The sequence below is a fragment of the Chelonia mydas genome, chromosome 14, assembly GCF_015237465.2.
Source record: "Chelonia mydas isolate rCheMyd1 chromosome 14, rCheMyd1.pri.v2, whole genome shotgun sequence".
NCBI lineage: Eukaryota > Metazoa > Chordata > Testudines > Cheloniidae > Chelonia > Chelonia mydas.
Genome location: NC_051254.2, coordinates 682,444 through 700,639, shown reverse-complemented (window position 1 = coordinate 700,639; position 18,196 = coordinate 682,444). Strand labels below are relative to the sequence as shown.

Genomic DNA, 18,196 nt, shown 5'->3' with positions numbered 1-18,196 from the left:
GAATTTAAGTTCCCAGGCTCAGATAAGGGACCTTATACCAAGAATGGCATCCCCAGGAAGGGACTGTACAATTTCATCTCCTGTAAAGAAGTCACCATCTAACCAAACAGTGAAACTGGTAAAAAAGCGCTGCATAAGCCAGGCCTAGGACAAAAATCAGTGTCTGCAAAACAGAAGAGTTTCTCAGTTCAGAAGAGCCCCCACAATGGATCAGCAGAAGAGCCCGAAATAAACCTTACCGCAAGGCGGCCCGCCAAATCCCCAAGGAAGGTGCTCTGGAACGGGTCTCTTTAAAAGAAGTTTATTGGTCATATACAAAATAAAGAAAGCCTCATATGAACAAACATACACTATATACAGAAATAAATTAACAACACCTCCAACGGGGCCGCAACAGCAAATCCCCGACAGTTATCAACAGATACCGATCTACAGGTTGAAAAAGGACAATAATTTAGTAATAAATACTGATGATTAGCTGGGCTTGGCTTGGTTATAGAAAAGCCTTGCACTGAACATTTTATTACACCCCTGTCAGAGATCTCGCCCCCATTTCTAGTCATTTTTTATATTTACAAATTAGATTCTGTTTAATAAAATATTTTTTTTTTTTTTTTTTTTTTTTTACCATTTTAGAGTCCTTTTAAAACTGAAAAGAAGCAAATACATGATTCAGAACTGAGCCTTGCAGGCCCAGTCCTCATGTTTGACACAAGCCAATATTGACACTGCAGGGCACCATAGCCTGGGCAGCGGCCAAGGCGCCCTTGTCCTGTCACTTCGTGCTCAGGATGTTATTTCTCCAACAACATTCCAGTTTGGCCAAGGGTGTAATAAACTCCGGCAGACTGCAGTGAGGTCACACTTCAGGCAGGGCTCAGCAGTTTGGTAGTTCCTTCTCCCCTTGGAATAGGGCACGGACTCCACTCCCGCTGCCCCACCATTGTACTCTGAATTCATGGCAGCACAATACTGCCCTCCACTGGGGAGTGGTTCACGTGGCTGCCTCAGGAAGGAACTGGGGCTGCAGAATCATTCACACAGGCTGTAGCCAGAGGTATCATACACAAGCATCCAAAGCTCACTCATGCACCCCAGGCAGCCAACCTGACTGCTCCTTACTCCCACAGGGAGCAACGCCACCGACTAAGAAGAGAATACTGCCCCAGCCAGGCTGCCCCTTAACACCTGCCAGCCCTGCAGCTGAAAGGGGCCCAGCACGACCTCCTCATATCTGAGTGGGGAGGGAAGTCACAGTGTACCCACAGGTCCCCACCCTTCCCTTTACTATGGTGGGAGGCAGCAGCGTACCCTGGCAGGAAGGGAACCTTCCTCTGAGGTGAGAGCGTTAGTGTTTGTTCCTGCCAGAAAAACCACAGCTTGAAGCACGGAGCTTCATTCAGGAAGGCGTCTGTAAGCAAAAGGACCAGTCCCCTCCCAGCGATGTCCTCCCTGTGGGCTTGTGAAGGGACAGAACACAGCCCCCAGCTAGCCATTACCCTCTGACCACTGGGGGTGTGGTGGGGGGAGGGCAAGAGGGGCTCTGCTCACAAAAGGTTGGAAAAAATATGCCACCCCCAGCTCTTCACAAATCCTCCCCCCCATGTATTTCATACCAGAGACAAAGGGATGGTGGTAACCATCCAGGATCTCACGCACACACACCAGCCAACCCAAGGGAAGAGTGCTCTACGCGCCCCTCCCCACCTGCATGAACACGCACAGAGCAGTCCTAGCTCCTGCCTGCACACTGCAGTCTGCCTCTTCCTCTCCCGAAAGAGAAATATCCATCATGTTGCCTAAGCCAAGAGATCACTTTACACAATTCACCACAACATACACAAGTCCCTGTGCACACCCTGGGTGGGACAGCCACGCCTACACCCAGCCGTGCGAGGGTGGATACACTTCACGGGTTTGCTTTGCAGCCAGGCCAGGAGCAAAAACCCCACCCGCTGCGTCAAAAAGATACCAGAGAAAGAAAACACAACACCCTTCACAGCAGGAAACCAAATGAACAAGCACCTTGAAAACAAGAACAGTCACACTCTGAAACACTTATATATGAGAGAGAGAGAGAGAGAAATCAAGTGAAGGGTTGGGGGGCCTGACTCACACTGGGACAATCCATAAACACAAGAAGCTGACTGGTGCTGGGGTGGGTGGGGGAGTGCCCCCTTCAGTATAAACAGGGGATTCCCTGAACACAGGGGCAAGAAGGTATTCAGATTTGATACTTCACTAAAACCAAAGAACCAAAACTACTGACGCGGGGCACAGCACAGCCCACAGGGAGCTGCCCAGAGCCCCTCCAACACGCCGGTCACTGACATGGGGCACAGCACAGCCCACAGGGAGCTGCCCAGAGCCCCTCCAACACGCCGGTCACTGACACAGGGCAGAGCACCAAGCACAAAGAAGGGAAGCAACTTGCATAAGGTCACACACGGAGCCAGTGGCCGAGCCAAGAGGGGAACCCAGAAGTCCCGGCTCCCAGCACCGAGTTCATTACTCCACATCACACAACCACAGCTTCGCTGCCTTTGCGCCTAAATCCTCTATGTAGAGATGTGACGTCACTCAATATGCCCAGCCAATCAGAGAGCTGTTCAGGATAACAGACTAACAAGCACAATAAAAGAATGTCAAGAGGAAAAGATTCTGTCTGAGTCAGTGTCTGCCGCCTGCTCTCTCCATCCTCCAGCCCTCACGGCACCCAGCCCTACAGCATCCTCTCCCAGTAAACACATTTACCAGGACTCCTCTGAAAACGGATGATGGATGAGATGTTGTCAGTCAGGGAGAGAAGTTCCAGGCTGTTAGATGAGGGTTGGAGTAGGACGGAAAGGGATTGGCAGCCACTAACAGGGTTCTCTCTGACCACCTGCTCCTTCTCTTGCACAAACACTGATGGGGCCTCCTCAAACCAAACCCTCTCGGAGCTAGAGCACAGCACCCAGCTCCCTATATACCCCTGGCAACAGTGTCCCCTGCATTCCAGGCAGGACAGACATGCCAGGCTGGCTCAGAACTGCCTTCTGCACTCGGCTTCATGTGGGGTACCCAATTTCAAGCTGGTTCTCAGGGGAGTTAGGACTTGGTATTCTGGGCTCATTTCAGGGTTCTGCAGTTGAACAACACCCAGAAAACTGGGGAGTTAAATCCCAAGGAGCTGCACTGCACACTCCACGGTCACTAGCCCTTCTCAAGAGTTACAGTCTCAGCAGGTTCCTGGGGACTGAGACCAGAGATTGAAGACACCTATTTTTCATAATGGAGACTATAGAAAGCCCCATGGCTTGGCAGGGGGAACATGGGGAAGGTGGGAGACATCCCAATCCTCTCCTCTATCCAATGCAACTCACTGGGAAGTTCGACCCCAACGGCTTCCTCCTGGATCCCAGAGCAAAGCAAAGCAGAAAAATCCCTCAAGCTCTGGAGTAAGGGTGAGACTTCATGGAAAATCCTCCATAGTGGACTATTGCTCTGCCCTGAGCGCTCAGACTCCAACCTGTCCTTGGCCCTCCCTCTTCTTACTGAATGCTTGGCTTTTGGCAGGCCTACCTGCTTTAAGTAAAAAGCAAAAATCTCTGCCCATGAGTGGGGTGGGCATGAAATCTGTGCCCAGCCAGAGAAGGTCAGCAATATGAACAGGCTCCTAAGCTGCCTAGCCCAGCACCAGCATACTCTGTCCCCTACGCTCAGCCTGAATCCAGCAACCCAGAGATCACCACATGGAGCTCAGTGTCCCTGTCAGGCTGGTCTCCTCCCACTGTCCTGCCACCTCGGGGTAACAGCAATGAGCTGAAGCTGCCAGGGGAACAGTTTGTGGCAAGGGATCAAGACCTCAGATAGCATCTTAGCTCCATCGCATAGCCTTGCATACACATCACACCTAGAAGAAGCTGCACCAGGAAGCTGGGGAGGCTGGATGGAGAGGAAAGAAAGCAACTATGTCCTGGCTTCCCTTTCAGTACTATGCAGACACTCAACAGCAAGCAAGAGTAGCAGCCGTGTTAGTCTGTATCCGCAAAAAGAAAAGGAGGACTTGTGGCACCTTAGAGACTAGTCAGTCTCTAAGGTGCCACAAGGACTCCCTTGCTGTTGAAAGAAAAGGAGGACATCACCAGGACTGATGCAACTTCCTGCCCTGCTCAAATGCACAATGAGGCTCATGGCCAGCATCTAATGAGCACTTAAAAGTTCTTACCGCAGGATCTAAAAGGAAACCAAAGCCCAGAGCTATTTCCCATTAGTCTCCTCCTAAACATGACCTCTTGGATCAGTCTCCATTGCTTCACTTTCCCTGCCATCTTTCCTGCTTGAAGAGTAGGGGGAAAACAGTCTTACAACAGTCTGCCATGTTCAGGTAACAGAGCTACCAAGAACAACCTGGTTAGCAACAGCCCCCAGCAGCAGCTGTACCTCTGAGGAGGGTGGCTGCCAGCTAGGGAAACAGGCTGTTCGGCTATACAAAAGGACAGTGCAGAAGGAGAGGCTCCTGGAGAGATGGCACCATCTGTTCACACCCATCAAGTTGTTCTGACTTCCGTTTAGAAAGGTCAGGATGGATCTTGGCCCAACTGGTTGGGGAGCAACCTTACCTATGTGCCAAGGATCTACTGCAGGCCTAGGACAGTGCCCCATGTCAATCCCTGGGAAAGCAAAGGCAGCATGAAGACAGGACATCCAGACAGCAAAGGCAGCTATTGGCACCATCACATCACAGCGCCACACAAGAGCTCAGAGAGCACGGACAGCGCAACACAGTGGGAACACGAAGGAAGCCAGCGAGTTCAAGAATAAGTCACTTTTGGTACAATTGCAAAAAAGATATCAAACAGGACTTGCCTCTTTTTTGTCTTTTTCTAAATTTTATAAATAAAGTCTGATAACTCTTTATAAAAACTAACCTCAGAGCCACAGAGAGTTTGCAGGAGGTTCATGAGAAACTTTAAAATTATTTTTCTTTATTTACTTTTCAGCTAGCAGAGACAGAGAATATTTCTCCATTTATATGGTCAAATATTCCTGCCTGCTCAGGTAAAAAAGCCGACTATAAATATGCTCTCTTCCGTCTGATTTTAAACTTAGATAATTTAATAACTCTTAAAATGAATGTTTCTCTCTTTAAATAAAAGGACTATTTAACCACAAACTGGTTGTGTAAACCATCACACTAGACACACTTGATACCCTCAATAGATGGGAAAAAACTAGTGATTTTGGTCTTGTTCAGTGCAACATGTTAGGCACAAAACTGGCCTTCAGTCACTATGGTATCTTCTCCTCCCACCATTGCTGGCCCCCCACAATGTCCCCATCGTCCCCCACCCTCCATCTCCAGAGCAGACACACCAGGGAACTGCAATTTCCTCTCTTCCATTACTGCATGTGTGTGGCTGGTGCAGTGAAAGTCACAAGGAAACCTGCCTTTGGGACACAGGCAGCATGTCTAGAAGTTAAACTCAGTTACACAAACTACCCCCCACAGCAATCACTGATACCAAGCGAGACAGAAGCAGCAGATTTGGGCACCTGGCAAACAGACACCGAGATATGCCACTTGGAAGTATAATGGAATAAATCCTTCGGAAGTGACTGAAACCAGAAATCCCAACTCCCTGCCACAGAGCCTCCTCTGCCCTCCCATCCCCTACCCACTGAGAAGTGTCGTGGGCCTCAAGCACACACCTTCCTCCATGCTGTGCAGAATTTCTTTGGCTAGAACACCAAGGTCTTTCACAGTCTCTATCCCAAGGATGCCCCAGAGGGCTGTAGACCCAAAGGTGGGAGGCTCTGTTTGCACAGGATGGGGGGGTGTCACCACTGGACATATCAATCTGAACAAAACAAAACACAAAAATGGAGTGATCAGCAGGCCAGTCCCGAGCAGAGAGGAGGGAGTCCTGACCCAACAGGAAAGGGGTTTGTGCTTTGGGGATTCCAGGTTAGCTTTGCGCCTAACTGCCCTGCACAGAGAAGCCCAGGCAGCATTGCTTTACTAAGACCGGGCGTCCGTTTTGGATTTCACTATTGTGATGACACTGGTGGTGGCAACTTTGCCAGGGATGAGGGGCCCCATGCTGGAGGTGATAGGGCCCCGTGCAGGGGCCACAGGGCTCCGGGCCACGGTTCTGGCGAAGTTCTGGAGCGCCTCATACTTGGAGCGGAGGGCATCGAGTTCCATTTTCATGCTAGCATTCTCAGAGGCCAGCTTCTCCACCTCTTGCTGCAGCTCTGCCTTCTGCTTCTCCAGTTCCTCCTTCTGGGTGACACGCTTGACACGACAGCTAGCCGCGTAGCCTCGGTTCTTCAGCGTGCGCCGACGCTGCTTCAGCTGGATGATCTCCTCCTTGGACAGGCCCCGTAGATGCTGGTTCAGCTCACGCACAGACATGGTCACCAGCTCCTCATCTGTCAAGCTGGTCCCATTCTCGCCCGGCTCCCGCTTCACCTGTGGGAAGAGGAACACATGCATTATTGCGATCCCCCACAGAGCGCCAGCTGCTGGTCACCCATGCTCCCAGGCCCCCCCGCCTTTACCTTTAAGGCTTTGTTTCCTTTGTTGGGGGTCGTCATAACACGAGAGCCTTGTCAGTCAGGATCTGAAACAAAGGAGGGGAAGATCAGAGGTTGGCCCATGGGATCAACTCCCCAGGGGCAACCTAACCCTGCACAGCACCCAGGGGCTCCAACAGGGGAGGCTGGGGCCAAGCCTGCTGCCAGTGCCAGTCTCTCCCACATGCTATGCTTAGCAAGCACCTGTCTCCCAGTCTGAACCAGACCGACTCACAAGCAACTGATCCTGCCCCTCAGCAGAAGCTGCTGCTCCTCATCTCTCTCCTTCCTCACCCGAGCGCCTGTGAAGACTTAAGCCAAGTGCTGGCAGTGGCTGGAGAGGGAAAGGGGGTGGGGGGGAGATTAGAAACACTGGGAGGAGTCAGAGTACAAGGAAGCCACATATTTAAAAATAGCCTGGCAGGCAGCAGGCTGGGTCCAGAGCATGGTTTTTCCAAGCCTGTCATGCTGACTCAGCACATTGGCAACCTCTGAGCCTCTCTCAGACACCCCCTTCCTCAGAACCCCCAAGCACAACCAACCAGGTGGAGTCATTTAAGTGTCCTCCCTCCATAGGGGGCCTGAAAACAGCCTCCCTTACCTGTGACCCTTTCAGGCTGGGGTCAAAATTCTCACTGAGGGCCAGAGAGTCCAGAGGACCCAAACCAGTGAAATCCAAGGAATGGTGATTCCAGAAGCAGCTGCGCAGGGGGAAAGCCACTGGCTCTGCTAGAATCCCCTGCTGGGCTGCCCCAGGAAGTAGACAGTCACCACTCCCAGCTCCCACCGCCGACCTGCACTGTCCCTCTCACCCCACAGTCCAGGGGTGCAGGTCTACTTAGCAACGCTCTGTGGCACACTCAAAAGTGTGAGAGGGTAGGGGGAACCTGCAGCACTGGAAAAGTATTTGCCCTGCCAACCACCATAAGCCCCACTTGGTGCCTAAGCATTTCCTCAACCCCTATGCAGGGGCTGGGCACTTTCCACCTGACAAGCTCCTCCTCCTGTTAAAATGCCAGGCTGAAGGCCCACTCCCAGGGGTAGTCAATAGGCAGACTGTGGGCCAAATCCAAACCGCTAGATGCTTTTGAATGGACTCTGAAATTTTATCATCATCATCAGGGTTGGGTTTTGTTGGGTTTTTTTTATTATTATTTTCTATGGAGTCTGGACCTTGACCAAGAAGTTTGGATCTTGACAAAAAAGAATTGACTATCCCTGCCACCACTTTCCCCTCCTGATTCAGGGAAGTGAGTTCAAAGACAAGGGGTGATAAATTAAAGATGAAGAGGCCACAGAAAGAAGAGAGTGGATCCCTTTGCTACCACCAGTGGGAAGATTTGAGCTCTTCCCTTCACACAGCAGCCATCTGGGATTCAGACACACATACACTGACAGCTGTAATGGAGACTCATGCTCCTAGGTCCTTTCTCCTCTAGGTCTGCAGTTCTAGAAAGACAGTAATAAACCACCGCCCTGTCTAGGGTTTGCTACTGGGAAGCTTCCTGAAATCCCACTTGACATAACCACAGCTGTGCCCCAAACAAGAAGGGAACATGAGCCACCCTGGAGAGCTGCCACTGCCAAGACTGGGATGAGCACTCCCATCCAAATCCAGACTGAGAACGCTTCTATATTTGTGTGCTATCCAGTCGCAAGCACAGTTAATGCTGCCACAATAAAACTAATCATATTTGCAGCTTGTATCTTGTTCATTACATGCAAGAAACATTGACACAATGCTGAGAATCAGACACAAAAGTCAGTAAATGCCAAGTTATGGTGCTCAGGCATCATGCAATGCATCTACCACCATCCACCAGAGAAGAAAGGCTTCAGCATTTTCCAAGATTCCCAACAAACAGGCAAGATTCAAATGCTTCTAAAGTGCCAGAGGCTACTGGGAGGTAAGTAATTTATGCCTAGAGGACATAGCCTTAGCCTCTCAGGAGATGCTAACTATGCTCAGACAATGCTGCTACGAAAGGTCATTTCTGCCATCCAGCCTCCACAGGAAGCTGCTGCACAAAGAGCAGGCTCGCACAGCCCATGAGCAGGACAGTTTCACGGGACACCAGCAACTGCTTTGTAAAATGTATTCTCCCCTCTTCATTGGGTCATTTCACTCTCTCTCACTTTCAGGAGAAACACTGAATCCTCCCCCCCACCCCACTACAATGGAGTTGAAATAGTCTGTTTACTTCCTCATTCATGGAAAAAGGGCTCCTACTGGCAGAAGCTGCAGAACAGGGGTGGGGGGGGAGGACACGACGACTTTCACATTTGTAGATCCTACAAATTTAGTCTTGGCACTGATATTTTAGACTATATAAACACTTCATATCCAGAAATATAGTCCCAAGCAAAGTATTGATATGGGGGAGGGGGCAGAGGCAGATTCACTCAAAATTTAGGGCCTAAGCTGCTCAGCAAAATCCCTCAGCATGAGAATTCCAGATCTCCATTAAGCATGTCACAGGAGCTGCTCAGAAAACACTGCTTCACCCTACCCTTCACCCCCTGCACTGTGCAGTATTTACACATGCCCCTTTACTGCTAAAACATTCAATTCCTGCAAACTGGGTGTTTGAATGCACTGGGCTGTCAGGAATAGGTGCTATAATCCTCCCCACTCCTCAAGCTCCTAAAATCATACAGCCCATGCAAACTGCTTCCAGATCTGAGAGTCACTCTGGGAACAAGGAGAGATCTGAGAAGAGTCAGGGACAGGTGGGAGCTGAAAAGAACCAGTGGTGGAGAGACAATGGCTGGGTGCTTCCAAACCACTGCAGGTGGTCAGACAGCTGGGATGGGATGGGATGGGGGTAGGAGAAAGATCAACAGACTGGAAAGGAGCAAAGGAGTGGGAGAACCTGATGACAACTAAACTCTTCCTTTCAGAGTAGTAGCCGTGTTAGTCTGTATTCGCAAAAAGAAAAGGAGTACTTGTGGCACCTTCGAGACTAACCAATTTATTTGAACATAAGCTTTCGTGAGCTACAGCTCACTTCATGCATCCAATGAAGTGAGCTGTAGCTCACGAAAGCTTATGCTCAAATAAATTGGTTAGTCTCTAAGGTGCCACTAGTACTCCTTTTCTTTAAACTCTTCCTTGTGTCTTAAGGGTTAAAAGGGTTGAACAGAAGGAATCCAATTTGTCAGGCCTTGTTCTCTATCCAAGCCTAGCCTCCCAGCACTTCCGCAGCTGTAGTAAGATTCCATTGAAAGTATCTGATGATTCAGCACCCCCCCTCTAGAAGAGATCAAAGGTGGAGAAGCATCACTCAGAAGGTATCAGTGCCTGAGTCTCCATCACTGAGGGGAGGACAAGGGAAAGGCTTGCTGGTCACTTTCCAGCCCTGACAGGAAGGCCAAAGGCAGGGCTATTCAGAAGCCTACACAGAGGACACTCAGAACGGTCATCAAGGCAGAGACAAACTTTGGTTTAACTCCCCAGACTGCTGATTTCTCAGCTTTTCAATGGCTTCATGAAGAAAGATCACACTGAAAAGTGCCAAGTACAACGGCTCCAAGGGGAAAAATGCAGCCTCAACACATTTCACCAGAATTCAAAAGGCCTGAACTCAGCACAAGCACAGCCAATTCTCTCCTCAGCTGAAAAAAGGCACAACAGAGCTGACAGCAACGCATGATTCAACACAGGCCCCATTCTCAACATTCCCGATTCACAGAACTGTGCCATCAAACTAGTGTAAACATGCTGACGTCACTCCTTCCAGCAGCACAGCCAGCCTGGAGACCGCTCCACCAAGGGAGGCCCATCCTCAAGGGATGTAGCAGCCAGAGGAAGGAACTGCACTGTAAGGGGTTTTGCAGGGGGGATGGCAGGCCAAACAATGGTGCTTACACCGGCAGCAAAGACACCGCTTGAATATTCTCGCTGACTGTACGTGTTGAAGTGGAGACAGTACCTCCTCTGCAACTCATCTCTTCAGATCACCCACAGATACACGCTGCAGCAGATGGGCCCCGAGTCAAACTAGTGCCCAGAGCATCTTTACAGTGCAGCTAAAATACCTGTGCACAATTTAGCTGAATTCAGACAGAGAATGAGACTAGCCGATTCTCAGATACTCCTTCCCTCAGCACATTAACCCCTTTCTAAATGCAGAGCCCTGCTGGGCAAGGTGTATCACTTACACAGGAGATGGGAAGTGGCCTAAGATGCTGTAAAGCAGAGGCCTTCCCAGCTCTGAGCAGCAAACCTTCATGCAATAAGCTGTCACCTGAGAATCCTGCTTTCCAGACACAGGAAATGCCAGGATGCAAGAAGGGAGAATAATTCTACTGTTGAGCAGGACCTGCAGCCCGCCCTGAAACCTGGGAGGGAAAGGTTCCAGTGGCATCTGCTACTCCCCACTGCATGCAGCTCAAACTTTCTGAACCCTTCCAAAGCTTGTCAGCTCTGGGCAGTGGGCAGATTAAGCATCAACCAGCAGCATGTCTTTCAATAAGCAGCAACTCACCTCACACTTCTCCCTCAAACCTGGTTACTGGTTGGGCTCAGGAGAGCCCACAGAGTGGAATTCTCAGTCCCTTCTAGAGGATGCAATGAGCCTCTGCACCTCTAAACCCCTTTTCCCTAAGAAAATATTTTAACAGTAACGCAGACCAAAAACTCCCTCTCCACCAATGGTACAATGTCCAACAGCTGCCCCAACTCTGAAGCTTTCATTCCAAGTGACATTGTATAGACAAAACAGAACAGTGCAGCCCTGCGCACACCCAAGTCAGGTCTCTGGGGTACAGAGACAAGCAAACGCTCAGGTCTAAGGTAGGAGGGATACAGCTTCTTGGCTAGTGCTTTTCTCTACCTTTTTCCTTCATGGGGAGACCAAAGATGCAAGAAATAGTCCTGCCTCTGGGGTGACTGACAACACAGATGGCCGAAGAAAGTCTTCTGTCAGCCCTCACCTGTCACCTCATACAAAATAGCAACCACCACCCCTCAGCTCAGAGAGCCTGGGATCACCATCAGTGAGGTTACTGAACAACGGACTGTGGAACACAGCAGGTGAATTGGCTCTAGCAGAGTCTTCTCCTGCAGTTTACATCTTCATATCCAAAGGGACTTGTACCTGCTGCTCTTCATATACATCTATTCCATCCAGAGGAGCTGGGAGACCAGATAGAAACGTGTACCTCTGCTGATCACCCAGGTAAGAGGGAGCAGATGTGCTGCAAAGACTGACATTACAATAATTCCCAGCATGTAGAACAACTTGATGCAGAGGCCATACATGTAATAAAGCAAACCAACCAAAAAAACCCATAGAACACGCTTGTCTGGATCTTTCCTTCCCCCTACACCCATCTGTAGATCTCTCTCGGAATGGGAACACTTCAGGTCAGGAAACAGATCTTCTGTTGTGCTTGGCAAGTGCCTGGTACATTTTAGGGGTTACTGCATTCAAAAACAAACAAACATGGGGATTCACACGGATACTGAAGAGCGTGACCTAGTGTTTTGAACACAGGACTTGGATGCAAGACACCCAAATCCTACTCTTGGCTCTGCACTTACTGTGTGGCTTTGGGAAAATCAGTCTCTCCCTGCCTAAGTTTCCATTTCTGCAGTGTGGGGATAATATTGACCTGCTTGCCTCCCAGCTGGGAGCTTAATTCATTAACATTTTGTACTAACTGACGTTATGAATAAATGCCTTACCACTACTATACATTTTGATTTGATAGGTAGGATCTTTAGAAGAAGTTGTGTGTGGGCTAGGGAAACTTAACACAATGGCTGACATTGTGTCAACTGTGTTTCTATGGCAATGTGTTTTTAAAGATTGAGCAACTACAGTTAGGGCTTGTCTACGCTTAAAATGCTGCACCTCTGCAGCTGCAGTGCTTCAGCGAAGAAGCTATCTAAAGGGGCAGGAGATATCACCAGTCAGCGAAGTTAATCCACCTCCCCAAGAGGCAGCAGCTAGGCTGATGGGAGAATTCTCCCAGCAACGTAGCACTGCCTACACCAGGGGTTAGGTGAGTTTAACTGGGTTGCTCCGGGGGTGGATTTGTCACATCCCTGAGCGATGTAGTTATATCAACCTAATTTCCTAGTGTACAGCAGATCTTACACTAGCTAGGCTAGAAATGTATAAGGCATATAAACCCTCCTGCTTCAGGGCCTAAGCCAAACACTAACTGGCAGTCAGGGACAGAAGGAACTACCCCCATGGGCTGGTTATTCCATAATTGTTCATTACAGGGTTTCTTGCACCTTCCTCTAAAGCAGCTGATTCTGGATGCTTTCAAAGATTGAACTAGATGGACCACTGGTCTGAGCCAGTCTGGCAATTCCTGTGTTCCTATAGGCACAGCACTTAAACCTAGAAGTAGGCAAGTATCTGCAAAGAGCTGTAAATCCTTTGGTGAGACATCCTTGAGAAACACAAAACATTCTTAAAATGACTCATTCAGTAGCAGTTAATTCATAAATACTGCTGTTATTGTTCAATTCATATGCACCCTTGACAGAGCTGGGTTTCCCTCAAAGGCAAAGGTCTTCATCATATCTACCAGTGGAGTTAGGCCTGACCCCACTTGTTTTGGTTCACCCTGCCTTGCGACAATGCATTTGGGTTGAGCAGAAATCTTGCTATGGGAGGGAAGATGGTGAACTGTTGTAATGTTCCACACAGGTGTTCACTATTACCCAGGGTTCTTTGGTGTCTCACAACAGTTGGGTTTAGCTGATCTTTGGGCACTTTGAATAGATCTGTAGCACTGCTCTCCTCTTTCTGCTTATGCTTAAGGTATGCCAGCCTCAACTGAGCCCTTGAAAGGGTTGTGTTTATTGTTACAAAGACCATGTGTGTCTCTGGGGACCTGCTGGGGACTGTACTGCAAGACTATCACCCTAGCAGATCAATCAACTGTAACACTAGCTGAGGCAGGAGAGGTACAGTGGGTGTTACAAGTACAATACAAGCATGCAAACAAACAGATCGCACAGAGCCCAAACATGCGTCAGAAAAGTATACAGAGCAGACAGTTTGATGGTCTCACACTGAGACCAGCCCCAGGAAGCTAGTTCTGAACAGGAAGTGTTTTCAGAATCCTTGTTCCCACCCCACCACATACATCCACCTCCCACAACAAACCTTTTCTGTTTCCTCCCTACATCCTGTCCCTCAGCAGCCAGAGTGGTCAATGCACAGACCCAGCATATGGATGTCACCCAGCGCTGTGCGCTCACAAATTCTAGTCAGGATTTTAACTCCACCATTCGTCCCACTGCCTGCACCTGCAGCTCCATCCCACAGCAGCCAGGCTCACAAGGGGGAGACCTGCTGCCCTCCATGACAGCGCTACCGTCTCACTTTCTCAGCAGATGAGTCAGCATGTCAAGCTCCGACACCCTAAACGTCGGTTTGCAGACACAGACTTACCAGCACATTGTCCCCCTGTCCATGAGCCCCCACCTCACTCCCCTCTTCGTGCCCCATTACCCCCTGGCACTGTCTGCCCTGTGAGCTCATGCTGATGAGTCAGCAGTGTCTCTGTTCAACATTCACAAGATGCGGGTAGAATGGGAGTGGGGGTGCAAGCACCAGCTCCTCGGAAACACTCTCTCTCTAGGGTGACCCACAGCAGCTCTAAGACGCTTCCCACCACAGCCCCAGACACCTGATGAATCAACGGCTCTCGCCTTTAACACCCTCAGACACGTCTGCACATTGCAAGGGGCAAACAGCAGGGAGAACGCAACACATCTCCTCTCCCAGTGCCCCGGGGAAGGCAGGGGGGACAGACTCCCTACTCGCTCTCCCCGCCCCCCCGCCAAGTGCCCCGGGGAAGGCAGGGGGGGCCCCCTGCTCTCTCTCTTCCCCCCCCCCGCCAAGTGCCCCGGGGAAGGCGGGGAGGGGGCCTGCTCTCTCTCCCCCCCCCCGCCAAGTGCCCCGGGGAAGGCGGGGGGCCCCCCTTCGCTCTCTCTCACCCCCCCCCGCCAAGTGCCCCGGGGAAGGCGGGGGGCCCCCCTTCGCTCTCTCTCACCCCCCCCCGCCAAGTGCCCCGGGGAAGGCAGGGGGGACAGACTCCCTGCTCGCTCGCTCTCCCCGCCCCCCCGCCAAGTGCCCCGGGGAAGGCAGGGGGGGCCCCCTGCTCTCTCTCTTCCCCCCCCCCGCCAAGTGCCCGGGGGAAGGCAGGGGGGGCTCCCCTGCTCGCTCGCTCTCCCCGCCCCCCCGCCAAGTGCCCCGGGGAAGGCGGGGGGGCCCCCTGCTCTCTCTCTTCCCCCCCCCCCGCCAAGTGCCCCGGGGAAGGCAGGGGGGGCTCCCCTGCTCTCTCTCTCCCCCCCCCCCCCGCCAAGTGCCCCGGGGAAGGCAGGGGGGGCTCCCCTGCTCTCTCTCTCCCCCCCCCCCCGCGAAGTGCCCCGGGGAAGGCAGGGGGGGCTCCCCTGCTCTCTCTCTTCCCCCCCCCGCCAAGTGCCCCGGGGAAGGCAAGGGGGGCTCCCCTGCTCTCTCTCGCCCTCCCTCCCCGTGCCCCGGGGAAGGCGGGGAGGGGGCCTGCTCTCTCTCCCCCCCCCCGCCAAGTGCCCCGGGGAAGGCGAGGGGAGCCCCCCTGCTCGCTCTCGCCCCCCCCCCGCCAAGTGCCCCGGGGGAAGGCGGGGGGGCCCCCCTTCGCTCTCTCTCTCGCCCCCCCCCCGCCAAGTGCCCCGGGGAAGGCGAGGGGAGCCCCCCTGCTCGCTCTCTCCCCCCCCAGTGCCCCGGGGAAGGCGGGGGGGCCCCCTGCTCTCCCCCCCCCCCAAGAAAGGCGGGGGCCCCGCCCTCGCCCCCTCACCCTCCGCACGGTGCCGCCGGGGGGGCCGGGGCCGGGGTGGCGCTGGGAGGGACCGAGATTCCGGGAGCCGCCGCCGCCGCCGCTCACGGACGCGTCACGTGATGTTTAGGTCACGTGGCTCCATTCATGAAGCGGAGGCCCGGCGCAACCGCCCCGAGCCTTAAAGGGAGGTGGCCGCGGTCATTCGTGTCGGCGCAAAAAAAGACGTCGCGCAGATGGGCCTGGACCTTAAAGGGAAAGCGAGCGCGCGCGCACGTGGGGGGTGGGGAGCGCGCGCGCACGTGGGGGGTGGGGCGCCGGCTGGCCGCGCTCCTGCCTTTGCCGCGGCGGGGCCCAGAGCGGGCGCCGCCCCCCACGGGCCGGGCCCCGGGCGAGAGGCGCCGCAAGGGGGGCAGGAGGCGGGGGTCCCCGGGGTGCGGGTTTCCAGCCAGACCCGCGCGGGCGGCAGCGTTCCGGGCGCTGCGGGCCGGGTGGCCTGGCTCCCTGCGGCTGGCGTTCGCACCGCGGGGGCGTCCGGAAACGGGGCGAGCGCTGGGGTCACCGCACCCGGCCTGCGGCGGCGGTGCAGGCAGAAATCCTTTCCTGCCGGCACTGCGGCACAGGAGGGACAGCGGGGGGCTCCCAGCCCCGGGCCCCCGGGCGCTCCCCATCCCCTCCGACACCGCCGCTTGGTGTAGCCGGACAGCAACGTGCTTCGCTGCTCGCCGTCCCCCCGCCTGGTGGTCTTCGGTCTGTTTACAGGGAAATGGGAGGTGGGTGAGGAGCCATTTCAGCCTATGTAGGACTTACTAAAAGACAAATTTTAGGTAGAACAGACTCCTGACACTCTTAGCAGTCCACCAGAGTGGTCCAGAGTCCTGCAAATAGTCCCGTTGTCTTCAATGGGATTGATCAAATGATTAAGGGTTTACAGGATTAGGGTCCAAGTTTGTAAATTGTTCTGGATGAAACTGACAATGCCTGAGCTGTCAGAGCAGAAGGCGCTTCATTCCAATAGAGGTGGGCAGATGTGTGGTAAGTCTTAGCTCCCTTGCTAAGAAGGGAAACATATTTTCAGCAAAGTTCTTGGCAGATTCCTGAGGCAGCTGGTTAAAGGCCGTCAGTGTCCAGCATTCTCATCTTCACTTATAATTTCTCACCACAAAACTGGAAAATGAGGCATTCGTTTTCTTTGTTTTGCTGCTCCAGTTAACAAAATGCATGTTAGACTAGTTTGGCTGGAAAGAACAATTCTAGGTGCACTGGGGACAACATCTGATTCCCATCAGGCTGCAGAACTGGGCTGACATCAGAATCCAAACATCCTCTGGTCAGTGCAAGCAGAGGCAGTCCTCTAATGATTTGGACTTGATGTGATGCAGGATGGATGTCATGGATAATTCAGACCAATGGGGAGAAACAGAATCCAAAACTCTGTTTAAACACCTTCTCTCCCCTGCACCCCTCCTCTCTTGAGGACTCCTGACTAATGTAATAGCACAAAACATATGATAACAAACTTAAACGAAGCCTTTGTTTGTTAGCATATGTATTAGAATAATAGAATATCAGGGTTGGAAGGGACCTCAGGAGGTCATCTAGTCCAACCCCCTGCTCAAAGCAGGACCAATCCCCAACTAAATCATCCCAGTCTGACCTTAAAAACCTCAAAGGAAGGAGATTCCACCACCTCCCTAGGTAACCCATTCCAGTGCTTCACCACCCTCCTAGTGAACAAGTTTTTCCTAATATCCAACCTAAATCTCCACCACTGCAACTTGAGACCATTACTCCTTGTTCTGTCTATTGTGCTGTTAAAGCCATTCAGGCCATTCTACACTGCGAAATTCGGTTGAATTTATAGAAGTCGGTTTTGTAGAAAGCGTTTTTATACAGTCGATTGTGTGTGTTCTCACGCAAATGCTCTAAGTGCATGTAGTCAGCGGAGTGTGTCCACAGTACCGAGGCAACTGTCGATTTCTGGAGCGTTGCACTGTGGGTAGCTATCCCACAGTTCCCGCAGTCTCTGCCGCCCATTTGAATTCTGGGTAGAAATCCCAATGCCTGATGGGGCTAAAACATTGTCGCGGGTGGTTCTGGGTACATATCGCATTGAGCCTGCTCAGCTCACCCTCACCGTATGTCTCCTGGGTGCTGGCAGACGCGGTACTGCATTGCTACACAGCAGCAGCTTATTGCCTTTTGGCAGCAGGCAGTGCAGTATGACTGGTAGCCATCGTCGACGTAGTCCAGGGTGCTCTTTTTACCGACCTCGATGAGGTCAGGGGCACCTGGGCAAACATGGGAGTGACTCAGCCAAGTCATTTCCCTTTTAAGTTTCATCTCATGGCAATTCAGTCCTACTGGCAGTCCTAGTGCACTGTCTTTTAATCAGCAGCCAGCAGAAGAGGATGGCCGGCAGTCATACTGCACCGTCTTCTGCCGAGCACCCAGGAGATGACGATGGCTAGCGGTCGTACTGCACAGTCTGCTGCCAGCAAGATGTATAAAGATAGATGAAGTGGCTCAAAACAAGAAATAGACCAGATTTGTTTTGTATTCATTTTCTCCTCCCTCCCTCCCTCTGTGAAATTAATGGCCTGCTAAACCCAGTTTTGAGTTCTATCCTTGAGGTTTTGTGTTCTATCCTTGAGGGGGCCATTCTGTTTCTCGCAAAGCCACCCCCTTTGTTGATTTTAATTCCCGGTAAGCCAACCCTGTAAGCCATGTTGTCGGTTGCCCCTCCCTCCGTCAGAACAATGGTAAACAATCGTTTCGCGCCCTTTTCCCTGGATTGCCCAAGCAGGAGCAGACACCAGAGCACCTCAGGCATGGAGCCCGTTCAGCTCAC

At 52.1% G+C, this 18,196-nt stretch overlaps 1 protein-coding gene across 2 annotated transcripts; it reads right to left on the bottom strand.

Annotated features, from left to right (window-relative positions):
• Positions 1 to 285: 285 nt before the first annotated feature.
• Positions 286 to 15,623, bottom strand: MAFG (MAF bZIP transcription factor G). 2 transcript variants are annotated; one of them, XM_037914101.2, is made up of 3 exons: positions 15,367 to 15,623; positions 6,547 to 6,608; positions 286 to 6,457 (listed from the first exon to the last, which is right to left on the bottom strand). In XM_037914101.2, the coding sequence occupies exons 2-3, from the start codon at positions 6,580 to 6,582 to the stop codon at positions 6,005 to 6,007; spliced, it is 489 nt and encodes a 162-aa protein (XP_037770029.1). In that variant the 5' UTR covers positions 6,583 to 6,608; positions 15,367 to 15,623; the 3' UTR covers positions 286 to 6,004. The 2 variants fall into 2 exon arrangements, with proteins under 2 accessions (XP_037770029.1, XP_037770030.1); XM_037914102.2 differs by lacking the exon at positions 15,367 to 15,623 and adding an exon at positions 6,797 to 7,728.
• Positions 15,624 to 18,196: the final 2,573 nt, after the last annotated feature.